Source organism: Gekko japonicus, unplaced genomic scaffold (assembly GCF_001447785.1).
Source record: "Gekko japonicus isolate JY-2015 unplaced genomic scaffold, Gekko_japonicus_V1.1 scaffold3766, whole genome shotgun sequence".
Lineage (NCBI taxonomy): Eukaryota > Metazoa > Chordata > Lepidosauria > Squamata > Gekkonidae > Gekko > Gekko japonicus.
Genome location: NW_015169289.1, coordinates 23,630 through 47,952, shown reverse-complemented (window position 1 = coordinate 47,952; position 24,323 = coordinate 23,630). Strand labels below are relative to the sequence as shown.

Below are 24,323 nucleotides of genomic sequence, written 5' to 3'. Positions count from 1 at the left end.
TGTGACATTACTGTAAGATGGAGGAATAGATATAGAAGATGGACTCTGGCATTTATCCAACAGACTGCCTTCGCTTTCATTCAGCCTGAGCACACAGGCATCTTCCTCCTCGATAATGTCTGCCAATGGGATGCTCACAGAGGACTCATCCCTGGCTTTCTGTAGCGCACTCTGCACCCGGAAAGCCCTCTGGATAATGATGGCGCATTCCTCCACCTTCCGCCTGGGAGTCGTTATGATGGGTTCATAGGAGATCTTCTGTGGATTAGCTTTCATGTACTTCGACTCTATCTGGGATTCAAGAGGGTCCATCTCCCCAGACTGCCCCAACACCCTTTTGGTAAAAGCGAGCAAAACATCCAAGCAGTGGATTTTATTTCCATTCACCATAGGAAGGTCCATATTGAGCAGCTGTTCTTTGTTGGGTTTGGGGATGCGTAAAGGTTCCTCCAGGGAATTGGCGAAATCTGAAAGTGCTGAGTATGTAATGAATTGAGTTGCCTGAGGATCAAATCTTGCCCAGGTCTCATAAAAAACGTCAAAATCATAATCGTTTAGAGGCTCTGTGCTTTCTTCAGTGGCCACGTTAAAATTCTCTATGATGACAGCAACGTACATGTTGACTACAATGAGGAATGATATAATTATGTAGCTTATAAAATAAGTGGTTGCTACAGCTGAGTTTACACAGGTGACATTTTGCGGTGAGAGGGGTAAATTGGGAGCACAATTGCCGTTATTGCTCTCGAGCATTGGGCGGAGAAGGCCGTCCCAGCCAGCGGACGTGGTTATTTGGAAGAGGCAAAGCATGCTGCTGCCAAAAGTTTGGAAGTTGAAAGTGTCATCGATCCCGTATTTCCAAGGCGCACAGGCAAAGTTAGTCATACCAAAAATAGCATAAATAAACATGACCAGGAAAAGGAGGAGCCCAATGTTGGCAAGAGCAGGAAGGGACATCAGTAATGCAAAAAGAAGGGTTTGGAGTCCTCTGGCCCCCCTCACAAGTCTCAGCAGCCTGGTGATCCGGACCAACCGAATGACCCTCAGTAGAGTAGGAGGGAATAGGCCTTCCAGTGTTGAGGCTGCCAAACCTGTTCAAAAGGAAAACATGTCTTTTGAAAAATCCACTCGCAATGGAATCGAATTTCCAGTTTAGGCTAGAATATTAAACATTTAATTCTGTACTTGGAATCTGCTAAAATCATTTCTATTTGAACATGTCTCTGCCAAAATGCAAATACTGACTTTCACTTTGGAATTAGCATTCTAATTATGCTGCCCAGGCATGCGGTGGGTTAGTGAATGGAAACCCACACCTCCTTGTTAAGCTTTAAAAAAAAAAAAAAAGTTGTGAGATGAATGCACATGCATTAGCAGGCCAGATCCAGGCTGCTATCATCCATGTCCTTTGTGGCTGCATTCTTTTTTCTTCTTCTCCCAAGAAGAGTGTAGTGTGTGTGACATCTGACCCATAATCTTGAATGGCAGGGATGCTGTCAAAGAATATACGTTTTGCTCTTGGTCCAGCTGTTGACAGCTATGCTGGTGTGAGACAGCACTGTGTAGTGGTTAGAGTGCTGCACTAAGATCTGGGAGTGGTGGTGGAAAGTGCCCTCAAGTCACAGCTGACTTATGGCAACCCTGTAGGGTTTTCCAGGCAATGGTTTGCCATTGCCTGCCTCCGGGTCATGATCTGGGAGACCCAGGTTCTAATCCTCACTCTAGCATGAAAGGTTTGTTGGGAGAATAAAATAGAGAATGGGAGAGCGATGTGGTAGACTGATTTTGGTCCCCAAGAGAAGAAAACAAGGATATAAGGTTCTACATAAATAAATATTATTCAAACACCAGATATAACCCAGATTTTAAAATGCCAGTGGCTTCAGTGTTCTTTACTGAGCTGCTTGGACAGTGCTTCTTCCTCATTTCCACGCACAGTGAGATTGTGAGTTTCTGGCTCCCATGCTTCTACCCAAATCCCCCTCACTGGACCCCTCACCCTAATCTCCAGTCTTGTGTTGATTTGAAAAGACAGCATACCTTGCCCTAGATGCTGAAGGTGATTTTCAGCATCTACATTCAGGGAAGATCCTACAGTCACAAAAGTACAGAATCTCTGAGTTTGCCTTCTGTGTGCCATGAAGGGTAGGGAGCAAAAGTGGGAGGGAAACATGCAGGCTTGAGAATCCCTTCTGATCTTCAGTTGTGTAAAGGTGAGGGGAAAGATGAATCATCCAGTCAGCTGAAGGAGGAACAGGGGCATGGCTTCACTCCTCTTCCCGCCCCTGCCAAGTAAAAAAACAACTCTGCCTGATAGGAACTGTGTGGGATCCAGTCCAATGCAGAAAGTCCTGATTTCTGGTATATGGTTTTTAATTTTTTTTCTACTTGGGCCTGTTCCAAGCTGGCTATGGGCATTTTCCTCTCAAGCAGTCATTTCAGTTTTCCGGGGGGGGGGGGGACTGCAATCAATTTCCCCCCAGAAACTATCCAGTGCCTTAAATTAGGCACAGTCTGATTTAGCATGCTTATTCAGCCTATATTCAGTAAACAAATTTAAGAAGTACTCCAAGTAAATTTTATATCTCAATAACAAAAAAATGGAACTGAAATATTAGGTTATGTGTAAAAAAGATAATTGCCATTTAAATTCAGTGAAAACTATTATCATTGTAATAATAGTTGAAAAAATAGTTGTAAAGAATTTAAAATTTAAATATAGCACACACTTCCTCACATTGTTCAATTTTAAGAAAATACTTGAAGGTACTGCAGACTGACGTGTTAATTTGATCACATCTAAAGAACTGGGCATGGCATGCCATGGACATAGCTGTCTATTCATCTATTCCAACAGAATTTAACTCTCATCCAATCTGGTTACTGTGGCACCTCATCACTTGCTCAGCAATTTCATGGAGTGCCCACAAGTTCTTGTATTGTGAGAAAGGGAGAAAAATACCTCTTTCCGTACCTGCTCTATCCCATGCATAATCTTATAAACCTCGATCATGTCACCCCAGTCGTCGTTTCTCCAAGCTAAAGAGCCCCAAGTGCTTTAACCTTTCTTCATAGGGAAAGTGTTCCAACCCTTTTATCATTCGAGTTGCCCTTTTCTGCACTTTTTCCAAAGCTGTAATATCCTTTTTAAGGTGTGGTGACCAGAACTGCACACAGTATTCCAAATGACTCTGGATGCCTCCTTATTTCCTCAACCAGGGCCAGGGCTTTTTTGGCCCTGGCCCCTACCTGGTGGAACTCTCTGCCGGAGGACATCTGTGCCCTGTGGGATTTGTTACCTTTCCAAAGGGCATGTAAGGCAGAGATGTTCCGCCAGGCATTCGGCTGAGGACAGTGACAGTACAGCATGTAGTCTGGCACTCTCACACCCTCCATTCTCCGCAAGCCCCCACCCTAGAAGGCCTGTGAAATATGAAATTTTGCCATCTTGGAATGACTTGAATTTTGTTGATATGTACTGTATATTTTGGCCGTGGTGGCTCAGTGGTTAAGACGCTGAACTGCAGGTCGGTAGTTCGGCAGTTTGAGACCTGAGTGCTGCATGATGGAGTGAGCTCCCGTCTCTGGCCCCAGCTCCTGCCAACCTAGCAGTTCGAAAGCAAAAAATTGCAAGTAGATAAATAGGTACCGCTTCGTGGGGAATGGTAACAGCGTTCCATGCGCCTCGGTGTCCAGTCATGCCGGCCACATGACCATGGAAACATTTTCGGACAGCGCTGGCTCTTTGGCTTGGAAACGGAGATGAGCACCGCAACCCTAGAGTCGGATTCGACTGGCTTTCGAGCAAGGGAAACCTTTACCTTTACCTTTTACTGTATATTTTATTGTACGATTTAATTTTTTTAGTTATTTATTGTATGTTCTTTTTTGTTGTAAGCTGCCTGGAGCTTTGCTTGGAGAGAAAGACGGCCTAAAAATTTAATCAGATAAATAAGTAAATAAATTTTTACAAATCAATGAAATACACATGTACTCTCTTAAACATGTATCCTAGAGATAATCACCTGAAAAACATTACTTTGAAACTGCCAACATTGCCTGGTATTCTATTGGCAGCGGCATCCCTTCATTGTCACTGTACTTACTCAAAAGGAAGATGATCCTGAATGTAAGAAATGAACAACCCCCCTAAAAATTTATTCCAAAAAGATGACCCCCTTTTTTGATGCCTTAACTAGAAAAATACAGTATTAGTTTTAGATGAAACAATAACTAGGCAATGGTTTTTTAAACTTACTAGTTATTGAAAGAATCACAACGACAAAATCAAAAATGTTCCAGCCACCTCTGAAGTAGTAATGCCGCAAAGCAAATATTTTCATTAGACACTCTCCAGTAAAGATGCTAACAAAGACTCTATTTAAATTTGAAAGAAGACTCTTAGTTTCCTCGCTTTCGCCTTCATGTTCCACTGCCATGACCACCACATTTAACAGAATGATACTTAAAATGAAAATTTCAAATGCTTTCTTGCTTATGAAGTCAAAAAGAAATCCTTGGTACTTGTTCTGTAATGAGCAAATGAACAAAACAAGCATTAGCATTATTGAGAGATTCCAAAGAAATGCAAAAGTAACAATCAAGTTGTCTCATCTCTAATTGTTTTTCCCTGAGGCATCTGGGATTACCATGAATGACTGAGAGAGACTTTTGCTAAAAAAAATAAATTAGGTTGCACTTACCTGTAACCATTGTTCATCGAGTGGTCTTCTGTGCAGGCACACATGGGGACTGCACAGTCGCAGGCCAGCCAAGGAAAAGATTCCCAAGCTTTCTAACAGACTAGGAGTGCCCCTTCGCCTTCTGGCGCTTTCCTGGCAAAACGCTCACATGACAAGAAGGAGGGGCGCTACTCCCTCAGTCCTCTCCATGTCGCAGTTGGAGACCCCTAGAAAACTAAAGTTCTAGAGAGTTCACAGCAGGGCAGGAGGAAGGGATGTATGCCTGCACAGAGGTAATTCTCCTTTAAGGAGACAAATAGATGGTTTGGGCTTGATTCCCCATATTCACAGTTGTGAGGCAATATCCCTGCAGGTATTTGGTTAACATGGTTTGGCCTATCTGTTTGAGAGACCTAGTTTGTGTTCTTAAACCATGTCTTAAATCACACAACCATCCCTGGCCTAAATTACCTTGTTTGCTCTCTGCTTGAGATCCACATAAGTAAGAAGATGAGTGTTAACCTTAAGAGTGGCTTTTTTTGTGTGAAACTGACATAGCTTGGTGCCAGAATAAACCCCATCTCAGATACTGAGACAGTATCATATATTCGAATACTCCCATGTGGGTTCATCTGCCCACATGGAGAGAAAAGAGATTTTTCTACACACACACCCCCCCCACTAAATTTGCAGAAAAATCTTAAATCTCTAATAAAAAGGTATGGGGGTAAAAACACCCCAAAACCAGTGCTGCTGCAGTTGGGGAAGGGAAGAGGACAGAGAACAGCAGCTCTGAAGACGCGCAGCTACATGAGAAGGATCCTCCCCCCCCCCCCCAAGCTCCAGCACTGCTTCTCCCACTAGTGTGGCTGGTTAGAAGCCAGCAGGAAGGTTTTAAAAGGGCAGCTGAGCTGGCGGCTACAGTGGTGGGGGTGAGAAGGAGCCTCCTCACCTACCTGCACACCTCCATTGCCAATGGCTCAACTGCCCTTTTAAAATTTCCCCACCAGCTTCTAACCTGGAGACTGCGGGGATCAGCACTAGAGGCAGGTGGGGGCAAAGAGGATGCTTCGCTCCCACTCACCCATCTTCAGTGCTGCGCCAGAGGCTGGGAGCTGTGTTGGGCTGTCTTGCAGCCATGGGGGGAGAGGAATCCTCCGTGGGCTTGGCAGTGGAGACTGGGAGCTGTGCCGGGCTCTGTGCCTGTGATGGCGGGAGGAGGGATAAAGTTGGGGGGGGAGGATCCCTATCGGCCTTCCCTTTGATTCTCATCAGGCTACTAGGCAGGGAGTAGGGTGGGTAGGTAGGGAGAGCACCAAGCTCGGGGGTGTGTGCCAAGGGGGGTTAGGTAAGCAGAGCAAAAAGGGTGATAGATAGGAAGGCAGAGCAATGAGAGTGCAGAGGGTAGGCGTAGATAGGCAAAGCAGCAAGGGTGCAGGGGGGAGTGGAGTATCAATGGTTTGGGGTAGGTAGGCAGAACAGAGAGGGTGGAGGGTAGGTAGGCAGAGCAGTTAGGGTAGGGGGTTGAGCGGAGTTCCAAGGGTAGGGGGGTAGGTAGGCAGAGCAGCCAGGTGGCAGTGAGCAGAAAGGGTAGAGGGAATGACTGGGGTGTGTGTGTCAGAGGCCAGGGAACTAAGAAGTGACCAGTGGAGACATTTTCCTGTGAGTCTGTCACAGGTCCCCGCTTGTTCTTCAGTACTTATCCTTCTTTCTTATTCTATTTATCTTGTCATCGTATTAATGTTTTGTATTATAAACATACAATATATGTGTCATTTATTTATATCTGGCTTTTCTTCAGTGGGAAGGTAACAGCGTTCCGTGCGCCTTGGTGTTTAGTCATGCCGGCCACATGACCACGGAAACGTCTTCAGACAGCGCTGGCTCTTTGGCTTTGAAACGGAGATGAGAACCGCAAACCTAGAGCCGGATTCGACTGGCTTTTGAGCAAGGGAACCTTTACCTTTCTTCCTCATGGGTACCCAAAGCAGCTTACATCATCATTCTCCCCACCTCTCTTTTGTCTTCAGAAAACAATCCTTTCTGATCCCTGGAAAGTTTAGGAAGGGTACTGGTTTTGGTGGTCCAGATCCTTCTTTAGTTAGAAGAATGCACTTGGCTTTAACGCAGCAGTTCTTGTCTGGAATCTAGCATGCGCTTGCAGGACTACAAAGTTACACAGAGCCACGTTTCAGTTTGAAACAAAATAAACTACTTTATTCTAGAAATATATGCTCGATAGTTCGAGGTCGAGCTATAGAGACAGTTCCTATGCTGTCTAACTAGGAGATGCATGGAAGAGAGAAGAAAAGAGAGGAGATGGAAAGAAGTTGCCTTTCCCTAAAGAGTGCTGATCTACACTTCAAAGGGATTCTCAGTGACAGTAAATGGGAAGATGCTTAGTGTTTGCCTATCTGCCTGCAACTCTGTGGTCACTTGCTTCTGGAGGCTGAGGTCCATTCTACATCTGGCATTCACTCCACATTTTTATCAGCACTCGACCTGCTTTCCCCTTGCCTCGGAGTATCTCTTTTCATTGCATTGCCTTGGATCCTGGTTTCTGCACTGGTTAGTGTCAGCTTGCCATCTATTTTGTTTCAATGCTTGCTCGAATTTGCATTGGTGTGAAGATTTTCCTGTGTCAGTACTTGCCTCAGTGGTCATTAGCCCCCTGAGCCAAGTAATTCATGGTGAGGTGATAAATACAGAGGGGGAAATAGGGGCAGGGGAACTGATGGAGTCAATGAAGTCATGTCATAAGAACATAAGAGATTCCAATGTTGGATCAGGCCAAAGGCCCATCCAGTCCAACACTCTGTATCACACAGTGGCCAGAAATACCAGTACCATCAGGAGGTCCACCAGTGGGGCCAGGACATTAGAAGCCCTCCCACTGTTGACCCCCCAAGCACCAAGATGACAGAGCATCACTTGCCCCAGAGTCTTCAGTTGTCTGCTTATTGTTCCCTTTGAATCGGAAGCAGAGGAAGGAAAAAGTGCCCCTCAAAACCACATTCAGATACCCCAGAGCAATGCCCATACTGACTGCGGTCCCCCCTGAATGGCCATAAATCTATGCAGAAAGTACCATAAAACCCGATGAACAAAGAAAGTAAAAGCAGCATGCAGTATAGAGGAAGATTAATTTCCCACCATGGCTGTGGAAAAACTGCGAGGAAACAGATGGGTGCAGAATCGGCCTGAGACACAGGGACATCGCATCTGGTACTTCCAACAGAAAGATCAATCCCAGGGTCACAGGACCTGCACTTAGGAATGGCCACAAGGGTTGGGAGGTATCAGAATGATGAAAGATGAGGAGCTGAAATAGCTCCTCCTTCCTCTTCCGCAAGTGCAGCTCCACAGGTGTGTGTGGGGGGATTTCCTCCCTTTGTCCCTCCTCATTCCAGCCCACCAACCCTCACAGCTGATCTTCTGTACAGAACCTCTGATCCCCAGGAATGATCTTCCAGGGCCTAGAGAAAGCTGCAGAGGAGGGTGGGACAACTCCATGCATCTTCCGCAAACGAGTAGTAGGATACTGACTAGTATACCTAATACTGGTGTTTAGGAAATAACATCACAAAGTTCAGAGTCAATGTGTATTTATGATTACCCATAATGTTCTCCATGTAAACAGGGAGCATTCAGATTTTGACACCTCTCTATGTATTCCCTTCTTTTAAGAAACTCTATGAATCAGTGTCATGAGCACTCATTCTAGGACAGTCACAACTAATGTTTATTGATGTCAAATAGGACTACACAAATGTCATTCCTTTGATTTGTAATGGTTCTTGTGAAAACAAGCCAAATCAAATTACCATCTGAAGTTTAGTTTATTGTTTTAGCCACTGGCCATAACAACACAAAATAAATCAAAGCACAACCAACAGTATACATCAGTAACTTACAGTAAGTCCTAGACCCAGTCTTATCTTTTTTGCCGCCAGTGCAAACAAAGCCATTCTGCTAGTAACATGTGCATCAATATCAGAGAGCAAGAAAACGGTCAAATCCTGCTCTGAAATTCCATTATACAGAGGTACAATAGGATAAATAAACCTTTGCCTAAGTGATTCGTGCCATGAACATCTCAGAATGTAATGCTCGACATCATCCACTTCACTCATACCACAGAGGCATATTCTGGAGGCGGCAGGGACACCCCGAAAGCGGCCAATACAAACCATTGAGGGTATGTCGTGGAACCTTAGGGCAGTAAAAGCCCTTCTCAGCTCCAAATCAAATAAGCATATGTTTAAAGACTCCTTTTCTTCTGCACTAACCCGGCCATATACATAGATTCCACATAATCTTACAAACAGTAATCCTATTAGAATAAACAATTTTGAATTTCCAAGGGCAAATCTATTTCACATGAAATAATTTGGCTTTTGAAAGTCTCAATTAACAGCTAACTCTAACAATAGTAAAAGTAAATGCTATTTTATTTGTGATGGTCTTACGTGTGGTCGTGGAATAGGCTTCTGTAGTTTCTTGTTACCAAGTTTTTTCAGTGCATTATAATATTTCTTCTGATCCTCTGACAAAAAAATGAGTTCTCCACCTAGGTATAAGGAAATAACACTGCTATAACATTTTAATGTACCTTTCTGCCTAAAGAAACCAAAGTATGAATTCAAACACTACAATAAATCTGTTCACAAACCATAATTTTATTGTATTGAAGCTTTCGGTGGGGTGGGAGGCTCAGAGTAAGGGAGTTGTTAGTTTCTCTCATTACCCAAGTTTCCCCAGAGCTTTTCATGGGCTGTTAAAGGCTAAGCTAAATCCCATGTCCGGCATGTGGATGCCACCATTATTTTAAAGTTCAACATGGCCGATTTAAAAATGCTGCTAGGGCCAAATAGAAGAGAAGAAGAGGAGAAGAGAAGAGATTGGATTTATACCCCGCCCTTCACTACCCAAAAGTGTTTCAGAGCGGCTTACAACCTCCTTTCCCTTCCCCTCCCCACAACAGACACCCTGTAAGGGAGGTGGGGTCGAGAGAGCTCTGACAGAAACTGCTCTTTTTCAAGAACAGCTCTTATCAGAACTACGGCTTGCCCAGAGTTACGGCTTCCAGTCGTGCTAAGATGGCGAATTAAAGCACTCCCGCGATTCTGCGGGGTGGTCGACGGCTTCTTTTGACAGTTTGGGCTGTTTCCAGCCCAACGCAATGCCTCCCAGAGAGGGGGGGCGTCCAGCAGGCAGCAGTACCCAAGCGGGAGTTGAGATTGGCTTGATTGAGCTTCGGAAGAAGCTTTTATCAGGCTTTGATCTCCTCCCCCGAAGAGGGTGAATGCCAAGCAGCACTCCAAGAGCCGATCGAGTTGGGATACCAGCATAAATCCGTCGTCAGCCGATTTCTTTAACAAGGGGAAACATGAGTGATTGAAAAGAAGCAATGCACAACCCAAGATAAGCAAGCTAGATAACAAAGACATTCCGCTTACCGAGACTGTACTGTGATTTAAATCTGAACGAGCGGTTGAGCGGGTAGCAAGCTAATTATTCCAGTGATTAATTCCGGAAAAAATCTGAGTTGTTTTTAGACTTTTAAAAGCGGAAAAACAATATTGGTGAACATTCCTGTGGCTAGTTTGAGATGAGCGCATAGTCGAAAACGAAACTGACGAGAGGTATCGCGGGAAGAAAAGGGTCGGTGTAAGAGAGAAAACCTTCCGACGGAGACCAACCAGAGAGGGTGAAGTCTAGACGAGACTCTGGAGACCGGAAGGTGATCAGAGATATTAAGGTGAGGAACCGGATGTGCGTGGATGCGCATAGACGGGACCCGGAACTGCGGAAACAGACCTACTCTACCCAGAAAACCATAGAGACTTTGTGCCCGACATTTTGAGGAGGACTCAACTTTGAATTGCTTTTTTATTAACTTTATAAGTGACAGAGGAAGGCGAAAGTAAGGGGACACGTTTAGGCACTTATAAAGTTTCGAACAAGACTGTTGGATTTCACTTTTGAGGATTGTAGTGTAAAACGACAAAACGGAGATGAGAAGGACAAGAACTGGCTCAGCAGCATCTGAAGCCTCAGCACTAAGACCAAGGACAGCTTCAACCACAACACCAAAGATGGCAAGTAAGGAAAAGAAGGAGTGGCAAGCCGCAATGGAGGCAATGGAAAAAAGAATGACTGAGGCAATTCAATTGATGGGAACTCAGATAGAAAAGCAACTTGAGAAGCAAATAGAAAAACAAACGCAAATGCACCTGAAACATCTGGAAGAAGCCCAGGAGAAGAATATAGCCGCACTAAAAGACTTGGTGACAACAGAAGTAACTCAGATGAAGACAGAAGTAGAAGAAGTCAAGAAGGAAATGCAAGTTACTGCAACCAAATCAACAGAGATGGAAGAGAAGATACAAGAGACGGAAAAGAAGCATGATTTACTGACACAGCAATTTAGGAGATCAGAAGTAATGATGGAGTTCAGACGAATGCAAACTCATCTAAGATTCAAAGGGATTGCAGAAAAAGAAGACGAAAACATCAGAGATGTAATGAAGAAAGCAATAACAGTTTACTTAGAAGAGGATGAGGGAGATATGGATCAGGAGTTTGATTTAATCTACAGAGTGAACTCCAGAATAGCGGAAAAGAAGAATTTACCCAGAGATGTCATTGTACAATTTTTGACAAGAACAACGACAGAAGACATTTTTAAGAAGCAATTCACCGTACCATTTGAGATTGAGGGCAACAAAATAATGATAATGAGAGAACTCCTAAGAACAATTTTACAAGATAGAAGAAGATACAAACCATTGGCAGACAAACTGAAGACCATGAATATCAGATTTAGGTGGGAAATACCGCAAGGTCTATCTTTCAACTACAAAGGAGGAAGAATAGTGATTAAGTCAGTGGAAGATCTTTATAAATTTAAGTCGGACAATTCAGACGACTTTGAAGAAATATAAAATTGTGCAATGGATTATAAGCTGTTATCATTGAATGTAAATGGACTGAATTCTCCTAATAAGAGGAAAAGAGTTAACCATTGGCTACAAAAACAAAAATGTAACGTGATATGTTTGCAAGAAACTCATATTAAAAGACAAGATGCAAAATATTTAATAAATAAAAGACTTGGAGAAGAATTTTACTCTCTGGCGGTGAATAAAAAGAAAGGAGTTGTGATCTATGTAAAAACAGAACTACAACCAAAAGAAATTTTTAAAGACTTAGAGGGAGGATATGTGGGTGTAGAAGTGATGATGCAACAGAAAAAGACATTGGTAGTGAATATTTATGCACCCAACGGAGCAAAAGAAAAATTTTTCAACGATTTGACAGAGCAACTTCAACGGCAAGTATATGAGCAAGTAATACTTGCCGGAGACTTTAATGGAACAATTGATATTTTGGATAGACAACCCCAAAAGGGCAACGAAAATAGTGGAAAATTGCCAAAGAACTTTTTCAAATTAGTAAAGCAAGAAAAATTGGAAGATGTGTGGAGATGGTGGAATCCTACTAAAAAGGATTTCACCTTCTATTCTAACAGACATTGTTCCTTTTCCAGGATAGACATGATTTGGATGTCTGAGGAGCTATCAATTAAAATGCATAAAATTGAGATTTTGCCCAAAAGTTTTTCGGACCATAACCCACTGTTGTGGAGTTCAAAGGAAAAGAACAAGCAATTTCTTTGGAGAATAAATGAAGATTTGTTGGACAAGAAATTTATTGTAGATTTCTTGAAGGAAGAAACAAAACTTTTCTTTCAACAAAACTTAAATCAGGAAACTCCTATACAGGTGGTGTGGGACGCATACAAAGCAGTGATGAGAGGAATCCTCATCTCGCAAAATGCGAGGCAAAAGAAAGAGAATTTTTAAAAACAGAAGGAAGTGTTGGAGAAAATAACGCAAAAAGAGGCGAAACTCAAGAAGAGACCCGGGAAAAAGACAATTATTAGAGAATTACAATTACTGAGAGAACAATTGAACGTAATTTTGAACCAAGAATTGTATTGGAATTTGAAAAAACTTCAACAGAAATCTTTTGAAGGGGCAAATAAGCCGGGGAAGTATTTGGCTTGGCAATTAAAAAACAGGAAAGAAAGAAGACTAATCTCTAAAACTGTGGAACAAGGAAAAGAATTCGTTGACTCTAATGGAATAAAAAGAAGTTTCTTCAAATATTATGCGAAACTCTTCCAAAGGACAAAAATTGATTTGGAAAAGATTAAGAAATATTTGGACACTATACCGCTGCCAAAGATACAAAGCGAAGTCAAGGATGTATTGAATGGTCGGATTCAAAAAGAAGAATTGATTAAAGCAATAGAGGAAACAAAGCTGGGTAAAGCACCAGGTCCGGATGGATTTACTGCTAAGTTTTATAAAATACTAAAAGAAGAATTAGTTCCGGCCCTGGAAACTTTATCCAATGCGATACGAGATACCAAGAGAATCCCTGAGATGTGGAAAGAAGCAATCATATCGTTGATACCAAAAGAAGGACAAGACCTAACTAATGTTAAGAATTATAGACCGATTTCGCTTTTGAATAATGACTACAAGATTTTTGCCAAAGTTATAGCAGAAAGGGTGAAAAACCATTTGAAAGTGGTAATATCTGAGGATCAAGCGGGCTTTTTACCCAAAAGACAAATAAGGGACAACTTAAGAATGGTTATGGACGCAATAGAATATTATGAAAAACACCCAGAGAAAGAAGTGGCTTTTTTGTTTGTGGATGCGGAAAAAGCATTCGATAACTTAAATTGGGACTTTATGTTTCAAATGATGAACAAAATTGAAGTTGGGCAACATTTTAGCAACATTATTGAAGCGATCTATTCAGAACAAAAAGCAAAATTGAATGTAAATAAAGAGCTAACAGATCACTTTCAAGTACAAAAAGGGACCAGACAAGGTTGTCCACTTTCACCATTGTTATTCATCTGGGTTTTGGAAGTATTACTGCAAAAAATTCAGGAAGATGGAGAAATTAAAGGATTGAATCACAAAGGTTATAAATATAAATATAGAGCATTCGCAGATGACGTGATGTTTATAGTGGAAAATCCGATTGAAGAACTTCCGATGTTATTTCAAAAAATAAATGACTTTGGCGAAAAGGCAGGGTTTTACGTGAATAAAAATAAAACTAAACTATTATGCAAGAATATGACCAAAAAGAAACAACTAGAATTGCAAGAACTGGTACAATGTGAGGTTGTAAAAAAGACAAAATATTTGGGAATTGAGTTAACTGTGAAAAATGTTGATCTTTATAAAAATAATTATGAGAAACTGTGGAATAAGTTAACTCAAGATTTTAAGAAATGGGATAAATTGAACTTATCCCTGATGGGCAGAATCTCTGTAGTGAAAATGAATGTCCTACCACGACTGATGTTTTTATTCCAAACTATTCCAATATTGAACAAGACAGACATGCTGAACAAATGGCAGCAAGAACTTTCAAAATTTGTTTGGGCAGGCAGAAAGCCGAGGATTAAAATGAAAATTTTATGCGATGCCAAAGAAAGAGGAGGTATGCAGCTACCAAACCTAAGACTATACTACGAAGCAGTTTGTTTAACATGGCTGGAACAATGGGTGAGTCTGGAGAACAAAAAACTGCTAACTTTAGAGGGTCATGATTGTAGGTTTGGTTGGCATGCTTATTTATGGTATGGAAAATCTAAGATGGACAGTTTCTTTGTACACCACTTGGTGAGAAAGGCATTATTTGCGATTTGGACGAGATATAAAAGATTATTTTGTGAGGAAAGACCACTTTGGATTGTACCAGCAGAAGTACTGACGCCGTACTCAAGACAGCAAGGCAAAGATTGGTTGCCGTACAGAGACTTAATTAAAAAGGAGGGAACAGAATGGGTAATGAAAAAGCAGAATGAACTGCAATATAGGTATGTTTGGCTGAAATATTTGCAGATTAATGACATTTTCAAAGCAGACAAGAAAAATTTTGGTTTTGGGGAGGAAAAAAATGAATTGGAAACTGTTTGGGAGGTTGGAGGGGGAAAAATGTTTTCTAAGATGTATAAAATTTTGTTGAAATGGTATACGGAAGATGAAACTGTAAAAGAACAAATGATAAAATGGGGAATTGACATGAATAAGGAAGTGACAATAGATTCGTGGGAATATTTGTGGAAAAATTCTATTAAGATATCGACGTGTACCAATGTAAGAGAGAACTGTTATAAAATGATGTATAGATGGTACATGACGGCCTAAGAAAATAGCAAATATGAACCAGAATATGTCTAGTAAATGTTGGAAATGTAAGAAGCATGAGGGCTCATTTTACCATATGTGGTGGACTTGTGATAAAGCTATTGACTTTTGGACTAAAGTCCACGGAGAAATGCGAAAAATACTAAAACTTTCCTTTAAAAAAGCACCGGAAATTCTGCTTTTAGGACTTAAAATGGAAGAACTAAATGTGAAGAAAAAGACTCTATTCTGGTATTTAATAACAACTGCGAGAATGGTTTATGCACAATGTTGGAAACAAGAGAAAATACCAGAAATAGAAGATTGGATACAAAAAGTTCTGTTCATGGCAGAAATTGATAAAATAACAAGAAAATTAAACAACAAAGAAGACCAAGAATTTTTTGAAGAATGGGATGACTTCAAGATTTATTTAGAAAAAAACTGGGATGTAAAACTAAATTTACTTTGTTTAGATCAATATTAAGCATAAGATTGTTATCTTGGAATGTATAAGACTTTTGGATCACAGGGGAAACGCATTGCGGGAAGCCACTGGAGAGGAGGGAGGGGGAAGGGAAACTGATTATAAGAAAGCTGTTTTGAATATATGAAATATATTAAGAAAATAAAAAGTGTCTTGACCAAAAAAAAAAATAACTACGGCTTGCCCAAAGTCATCCAGCCAGGTGCAAGTGGAGGAGTGGGGAATCAAACCCTGTCCTTGCATATTTGAGTCTGCACGCTTAACCACTACACCAAACTGATATTGATCAGGCCCACAGCACGGAGGAGTGAAGCGTTCTTGTCTCCCTCCCATGACTTTTCAAGGGATGAAATGCACCCCCCTCCAGCTGTTTTGACTTTTGAAAAGGCATGGGGGGGCCCTCTGAATGATAGGATTAATCCCTCCTGGCATTTTTAAACTAGCCATTTTATCATCCAAATGTCAGATACGGGGACACCATCACATCTTGTTTGGCTGTAAGGAATCAAGAAAGACCTCTCTGAACTGGACTCCTGTAGGAAGGACCAACCCTTCACACAACATTGGTCTTGACAGGGTTTTAAAAAAGAAAAGGCAAGCTATCTACAATACATAATTCAACCCCCTACAGGAAAGAAAAAAACAACAAACTTTCCAGCCTCTTGCATACTGCAGTAGGCCACAAAGCTTCTTCAAGATCAAATAATATAATTCATCCTTCACACCATAAACTCCCATGGACTAAAGGAAACAATTCATTCTTACAAGAGGACTGTCTTTTGTCCGTCCGTCCGTCCCCCCCCCCCCATTCCACACAGATGACAGACTTCTGTGGTGATCCGGGGCCCTACTTCCACCATCTGCCCCTGAAAGAGTTTGACCACAGGCATGGAAGTTCAGTCTTCTCAGTTTATCACTGCCAAGAAGCCAACTAACTCAGCAAGCTAACGAACACTGCTCCAGCAAACAACTGCTACCAACATCTTGGATCTCTCCTGAAGATCACTTTATGGATTATTATGATTCAATAATACAAGAACTCGTGGGCACTCACTGACTTTCTCACAATACCAGAACTCGTGGGCACTCAATGGAATTGCTGAGCAGTCAGGTTAGATCGGATAAAAGGAAGTCCTTCTTCACCCAAAGAGTGATGAACACATGGAATTCACTGCCACAGGAGGTGGTGGCAGCTACAAGCGTGGACGGCTTCAAGAGGGAATTGGATAAACATATGGAGCAGAGGTCCATCAGTGGCTATTAGCCACAAGGTATAGAGAGTAACTCTCAGGCTGGGGCAAGTGATGCTCTGTATTCTTGGTGCTTGGGGGGGGGGCAACAGTGAGAGGGCTTCTACTGTCCTGGCCCCACTGATGGACCTCCTGATGGCCCCTGGTATTTTTGGCCACTGTGTGACAGAGAGTTGGACTGGATGGGCCATTGGCCAGATCCAACATTGGCTTCTCTTATGTTCTTATATATGCTACTTATCTTTTTCCTTTGCTGGTTAAAATTGTCAATAACAACTCCAATGAAGAGGTTCAGCATGAAGAAAGATCCAAATATGATAAAGGCCACAAAGTAGAGGTATGCATACTTATTTTTTTCAAAGCATGGCTCTCCACCATCCTGAAATAAAGCAGAAAGGAAAGAATCATGTGGTTACATAGAAACAAAGGTAAGTACGTAACTTGTCAGTTCTCAATAAAAATATAGTGAAATCAAAAAAAGATATAAAAATTATGAATATTAAAAACAAGTCATAAAAACAAGCTAGCCGCATAAGAAAAACAGGTTGCTTACCTGTAACTGATGATCTTCGAGTGGTCATCTGTGCATTCACACCCATGGGATCTAGTGTGCACGCGCTGGATCGATCGGTGCTGTAGCAAGCTCTTTCAACGGATTTTCGCGCCCATTCCCTCAGGCAAGCGCAGGAACCCCACTGCGGATGCCCAGAGGGTTGGGCGTGGACATCCCGCCAGTTCCTTCAAAATACCGCTGCAAATCAACCTCTATCCAAAAACATAGCAGCTGACAGCAGCGGGGAAGGAGGGCGGGTGGTGTGAATGCACAGATGACCACGAAGATCATCAGTTACAGGTAAGCAACCTGTTTATCTTCGACGTGGTCTCTGTGCTTCACACCCATGGGAGATTAGCAAGCAGTAGCTTACCTGGAGGTGGGTGCTGGCAGGTCTTTTACTGCGTAGCCGAAGACAGGATGTGACATCCCATGATGGTACCAGTGTTCGTACTGACGTCTAGGGAGTAGTGCCTGATAAAGGTGTTTGGCGTGGCCCATATAGCAGCTTTACAAATGTCCAGCAGTGGCACTCCTTGGAGGAAGGCAATGGAAGTCACAACAGCCCTGGTGGAGTGAGCTCTGATAGGGCCAGGCAATGGCTGTTTGGCTAGTAGGTAGCAGAGTTGGATTAGACCTACAATCCACTTTGATAGGTGTTGTGCCGTGATGCGACTGCCCAGCCGTGCCGAAGCGTATGAGACGAAGAGCTGAGGATCTCGTCTAGTTGGATGCGTTCTCTGCAGATAGAACAAGAGAGATCGCTTGACATCCAGAGTGTGTAGCAGTCTGTCCTCCGCTGACGTAGGGTTTGGAAAAAAGTCTGGGAGGAAGACCTCGGCCTGCAGGTGGAACTCTGACACCACCTTCGGCAGGAAGGAGATGTCCGGGACGAGGCAGACTCCGTCTGGCAGAAATGACAGATATGGTGTGTCGTGCCAGAAGGCCAGTATCTGTCCCACTCACCTAGCAGAGGTGATGGCAATTAAAAAGGCCATTTTCCACGCCAGGAGTTTGAGTTCGCATGTTGCAAGTGGCTTGAAAGACTTCCTCGTGGAGCTAGCGTAGAACCAGAGGAAGATCCCAGGGAGCAACTGAAGTTTTGACAGGAGGATACAGGTGTAGTAAACCTTTTAAAAACCGTTTCGAAATTGGATGTGAGAACAAAGTACATCCTTCAACTGGAACATGGCAAGCCGATAATGCGGCCAGGTAAACCTTTAACGACGAATGGGAAAGTCCCGAGTCAGCTAAGGAAAGTAGGAAACGAAAGACTGCGTTGAGGCCAGCAGAGGTGGCTCGAGTGGCGTCATTGCCCAAAAAGGAACAGAATCTCTTCCACTTATAGTCATAGGACTTCCGTGTGGTTGGCTTCCTGGAATTCAGGAGGACATTAACTACACGGGAGGAGAAGCCTGTGGTGGTATCCGCCATGCCGTCAGCTTCAACTGTGGGACATTGTGGTGTAGGATGGGGGAGTCTGAGAGGAGAAGGAGGTCTGGAGCTGGGGGGAACTGATGGTATATCCCTTGAGTCAGCTCTAGGACCATCAAAAACCAAGGTTGTCTTGGCCACCAGGGTGTTACTAGGATGCAGTCCGCATTGTCCTTGAGTATCTTGCAGACCACTCTCAGAATTAGAGGTAAGGGGGGGGAACAGGTAAAGGCGTCCTGACGACCAAGGGTAGAGGAGACCGTCCCCCAGCGAGTGAGGGTCCTTGCCGCCTCGACTGCAGAATAGGTGACATTTTTTGTTGTTTCTGTCTGCAAATACATCGACTTGGGGAGACCCCAACTTGTGGAAAAGTGGGAGGAGGTATTCTAAGTTCATCCCCCACTCGTGCAGGCTGAGTCCGGCTCGACTTAGATGGTCTGCCTGTACATTCATGTGGCCCGGGATGTGAGTGGCCACTAGGAATATGTGTTGCCGATGCACAACTCCCACAACTGGATGGCAAGGTTGCATAGTCGTTGGGAAACCGTGCCTCCCTGCCTGTTTATATACGACAGTGCTGTGGTGTTGTCCGTCAGGACTGTGACACATTTTCTCTTGAGTAGAGGGAGGAAGGAGGTGACAGCATGTTTTATGGCCAGGAATTCGAGGAAATTTATGTGCTTTCTCCTCGTATGCGTGTCCCATTTGTCCCCAACAGACAGCCCCATGGAGTGGGCACCCCATCCCATTGGGAGTCAAGGTGACCTCCGGTGAAGGAGGGTGAAAGGGTGCTCCCTGCAAAATATTTGAAGGGACAGTCCACCAGAGTAAAGAGTCATGTACACTGGGTAGAGGGGATAGGACAACAGTGTGTGCGTTTTTCGACATGTTGAAGTTGTAGAGAAACCAAAGTTGTAAGGGGCACATTTTAACCTGGCAAAGACGAGAACCGACATAGTAGCTGCCATTAGGCCGAGCAGTCCCTGGACCTGGAAGGCGGTAACGGAAGGTTGGGAGCGAACGACGGTGGCGAGGGAGATGATATCTGCTGCCCTGTCGCTGGGCAAGTAAGCCATGCATGCCCGTGAATCTAGTATCGCACCGATGTATTGTATGCGCTGGGCTGGAAACAAATGAGATTTCTGTTCGTTGACCCAAAGGCCCAGGCTTTGCAGTAGCATCAGGGTCTCTGCGACATTTGAGACTAGGGCGACTTTGGAAGATGCCACCAGAAGCCAATCGTCTATGTAGGGGTAGATTGAGATTCCCCGGAGACGGAGGAAAGCTGCAACCACAATCATGGTTTTTGTAAAGACCCTCGGTGCGCTGGAGAGGCCAAATGGAAGGGCCATATACTGAAAATGAAGCGTAGGTATTGGCGGTGGGAGGGATGGATAGTGATATGGAAATATGTGTCTTGGAGGTCAAGGGTGGCCATCCAGACGTGTCTGCAAAAGAGTGGCAGGTTTTGTTGAAGTGACACCATGAGGAAGCAGTGACACGCCACATAACGGTTCAACTCCCTGAGATCTAATATGGGTCGAACGCCCCCGTCTCTCTTCGGGACCGTGAAGTATCGGGAATAGAATCCCGTCCCATGGAGGTGCAATGGTATAAGCTCTATGGCTCCCATCTGCAGAAGGACGGAGACCTCCTCGAGAAGAGGTGGGGAAGGGGGCGTGGATACGACGACTGATGTATTGGGGTTCTGGATGAATTCGATTTTGTAACCTCAGGACAAGATAGTAAGTACCCAATCATCCGAGGTGATGTGATGCCAGGCTTGTAGAAAGGGTGACAGGTGTAATTGCTGACTCGGTGCCAGGGAACTCAAAAACTTTGCTTGGAAGGTTTAGACTGTTTTGGGCGTGAGGCCTGCTGGCCTGAACCAAATTTGGGTCTTTGGAAGGCGGATTTCTGGCCTCCAGAAGATGATCTCGGCCTCCAACGTGCATCTGAAGATTGATGGGTAGGCATGCGCCTCTGCCATGATCTTGACCAGGTGCGGGGACGATGCTGTTGTCTCCCAGAGGATGAGACTCCTAAAGCCCGGGAAGCCTTTATACTTTTGTCTAGCTCTTGCAGAGCGGAATCGGTTGTGGTATTAAACAACCCTAGGCCATCAAAGGGTAGGTCTTCTACGTAGGCTCTAGTATCCACTGGTAAGTTAGTGCTTCTGAGCCAGGAATGTCTCCTGAGAGCTATTGCAGAGGCCATTTGTCTCAAAGATGCTTCAAGGACGTGTTTGGTGGTATTGAATTGCTGGTTAACCAATACCATGCCCTCTGTCTGTATGACTCTGGCCGCTTGTAGTTTGTCATCTGGTAGGTGACTGAGTAGATCTGAGAACCATTCCAAAAGAGTATATTGGTAGCAGCTCAAACAGGCCAGGTAGTTGGAGGCTTTGACTGCCAGCACTCCCGTGAAATAAACTCTCCTGCCAAAGGCATCCAATTTTTTTCCTTCCTTATCTGAAGGGGCGGCATGTGACCTTTTGGACTTGGAGGATGATGTAACAACCATAGAATTAGGCTGAGGATGGGAAAAGAGGAATTCTGCTTCCGTATCCTGAACCCTATACATATGGTCCAACCTCTTCGCGGAGACTGGCGCAGAAGACGGTTTCATCCATGGCGACTTAGCTGCCTGGAGCAGAACAGAAGACATAGGCAATGCCAATGTGGAAGAGACATCAAGTTGAACAATGTCAACAGTGTCTGATGTTTGATGTTGTTGCTGGACTACCGAGAGCCCCAAGGAGTCGGCCATTCTCTTTACGAGATCCGTATAAGACGTTAGGTTATCTGAAGGTGATATAGGTATGTCCTCAGTAACGTCCTGTGTAGGGGACTTATGGTCGGGAGAGATGTGAACCTCTGAAGCCTCAGTATCAGAATCAGTGTCGACATCTTCCGACGAGTCTTGATGTTCCATTTGGGCAGATGTGTCCTGCGGGCAAGCTAGTTGCTTAGGTGAGACGACGGGAGTCACAGGGTTTGGAATGACAGGAGGGTTGAGCGGACGATTTGGCTCCAAAGAATGGTGGGGCGGATCGACAGTAGGTGGACGTGACAGAGAAGCAGACAGTTTTGCTCTATGAGGTGACCTCGACCGATGGACGGATCAGATGGAGTAACAGTCCCAATCGGAATAATCAGCAGGCGTTAACCAAGGCATAGATGGTGGATATGCCCCATAAAGGTATCGCAGCTGACACTCGTTCCACGACATCGGCGGTGGAGGGAGTAGAAAGAGATCGACTTCTCGACCATGGACGTCTGGGAGAGAAAGCAGCAGCTCGTCTACTAGATGGGTCTATATAGCCTCGAGCATCGGTATCGATAGTCTCAGAGCGGAGACATGGAGGATGGTTATGATCTTCTTCGTGGTCTCTGTGCTTCACACCAATGGGATCTAGTGCGCCTGCGCTGGATCTGCCGGTGCTGTAGCAAGCTCTTTACAAAGGATTTTCGCGCCCAGCCCCTCTGGGCATGCGCAGGAGCCCCACTGCGCATGCCCAGAGGGACGGGCACAGACATCCTGCCAGTTCTTTCCTTACTGCCGCGCTGAGCAGACCTTTCTTCTAGAGGTCTGGTCGGTTCGCTGTTTTTGGTCGCTTTTTCGCAATTAGCTCTTGTTTTTTCTCTCAGTTTTAGTTCAGCATATCTTTCTCTTGTTTAAAAAAAAGGAGAGTTTTTTGTTTTTTTGTCGTCTGAGGTAAAATTACCTCAGGCCTTCGGGCCATTGCCCCCCCCCTTGCCGTTTATACTGTTAACATCTCAGTCTATGGAGAAAAAGGCAAAAAAATCGAAGAAGTGGGGATTTTTTAATCGTTGCCGAAGTTGTGGGAGTAAATTGGCTCCTCCGGATGGTCACAAGTACTGTATTTTTTGTCTTGGAGAAACTCACAATACAGATTCCTGTGAACATTGTGCTCAATTTTCAAATCAAACTAGGAAGAATAGAGCAGCACGCTTAAAGGTATTCCTCCTGGAAAAAGCGCTCCAACCGATGGCTGACCCGCCGGTCACTTCATCAGTAACTATGTCTTCCACCACCGATACATCGGCGCTGAAACCGTCGACGTCAAGGGCTAAAGCAGTTTCCGATACCGACAGATCGAAGTCGAAATCTAAGGTACCAAACATTCCTTCCACAGCGTCAACCCCTTCTGGGAAGGCCAAGAAGTCCAAGCCGGTGGTGACGACGCACAAGTTGGTCAAGGCTGTGAAGCCTGCTAAGGACTCTGTGACAGCGGCTCCAGCCCCTCCGCCACCGTCGACTGTTTCCATACTGACTGGTTCGACACCGAATGACTCGATACCAGTGAACCAGTTCATGTCTCAGGCTACGGTACTTGTGCTAGATTCTCCAGACCATCAGGTGGAGACAGCCTTGTCCGATGTCGACCAAACGGATCTCGTAAGTCACCAGTTGGGTGCGGAGTTTTCCCCTGGTCCAATGAGCTCGTCGGCTTCGATCATCTCAGAGCCCCCCAACACTGACAGCCGTCGGCATCGATGCTCAAGATCCAGCGCAGAGCGTCGTCCTCCCTGTTTACTGCCTGAGTCTGTCGATATCGACGCCTTTGATTGCAGAAGAGGCACATATGCTCTTCCGTCAAATTGGTCCCCGCGATGTCTGAGGTCGAGGAGTTGTTCCCCGAGGTCCTATATGCCACCTCCGATGTCGTGGGATGAGAGGCAATTCCGTTACCTTTATGGTCCTTACCACCCGCCTATGCCTTGGCTCAATTCTGCGGGTTACGCTGATTGGGACAGATACTCATGTCGATCGTCCCACAGATCTCGTTCTCCGAGGCAGTCTAGACCATCCGCTACGGTCTCCCGTCCTCCCCAACCGGACAATGTTCCACTGTCGGGAACATATACCGTCCAACCCCGTCCTCCTCCGAGTGAACGTCTGGAGCACACACCGGCTGCACCAGTCCAGCCGCCTGCGCCAGCCCCTCGTCAACCTGCTTTGCCTGTCCCGGCAGGCAAACCTGATTCCTCCGAGCCCTCCGAGTCCGAGTCCGATCCCTCCGAACCTCCAACGTCGCCGGATAACTCGTCTCCCAATACCGATGTCTTTCAGAATCTTCCGATATCCCCATCGGATAACTTGTCTACATACACCGACCTCATGAAGAGAATGGCCCATGCATTGGGACTGTCAATTGTCCAAAAGGACCCACAGTCTACAGATTCTCTCTATGATATCGTCCAATTGGACACGTCTTCAATTGTCGAATTGCCTATGTCATCCGTCTTATTACAAGATGCAAAAACCCCTTGGCAAAAACTGTCGTCCGCCCCCGTCTCTAGTAAAAGGTTAGACCATATGTATCGGATTCAGCAACCAGAGGCTGAATTTCTACTTTCTCACCCACAACCTAACTCCTTGGTGGTCACCTCGTCGTCAAAGTCCAAAAAGTCGACTTCAACACCCGCTGACAGGGAAGGCAAAAAGTTAGACGCCTTTGGCCGCCGCTTTTACTCAACTGGAGCGTTGGCTGTGAAAGCATCAAACTACCTGGCATGTATGAGTAGGTACAAATATTCTTTGTGGGAACAGATGTCCGAACTCTTGGTACATCTGCCTGAAGATAAATTGTATGCCGCACAGCTACTGCAGAAAGAAGGCATGGTGGTCGCCAAACAACAGCTGACTACAACTAAGCATGTCTTGGAG

The 24,323-nt window shown here is 44.5% G+C and overlaps 1 protein-coding gene across 1 annotated transcript in view; it reads right to left on the bottom strand.

Annotated features, from left to right (window-relative positions):
- The window catches only part of LOC107114971 (sodium channel protein type 5 subunit alpha-like), a 79,224-nt gene that overhangs the window by 33,136 nt on the left and 21,765 nt on the right, over positions 1–24,323 (bottom strand). Inside the window, exons 5-8 of the mRNA XM_015416578.1 lie at positions 16,880–17,021; positions 9,152–9,252; positions 4,259–4,529; positions 12–1,091 (exon numbers count right to left, since the gene is read on the bottom strand). Coding sequence (XP_015272064.1) covers positions 12–1,091; positions 4,259–4,529; positions 9,152–9,252; positions 16,880–17,021 — 1,594 coding nt within the window. The remainder of the gene's footprint in view (positions 1–11; positions 1,092–4,258; positions 4,530–9,151; positions 9,253–16,879; positions 17,022–24,323) is intronic.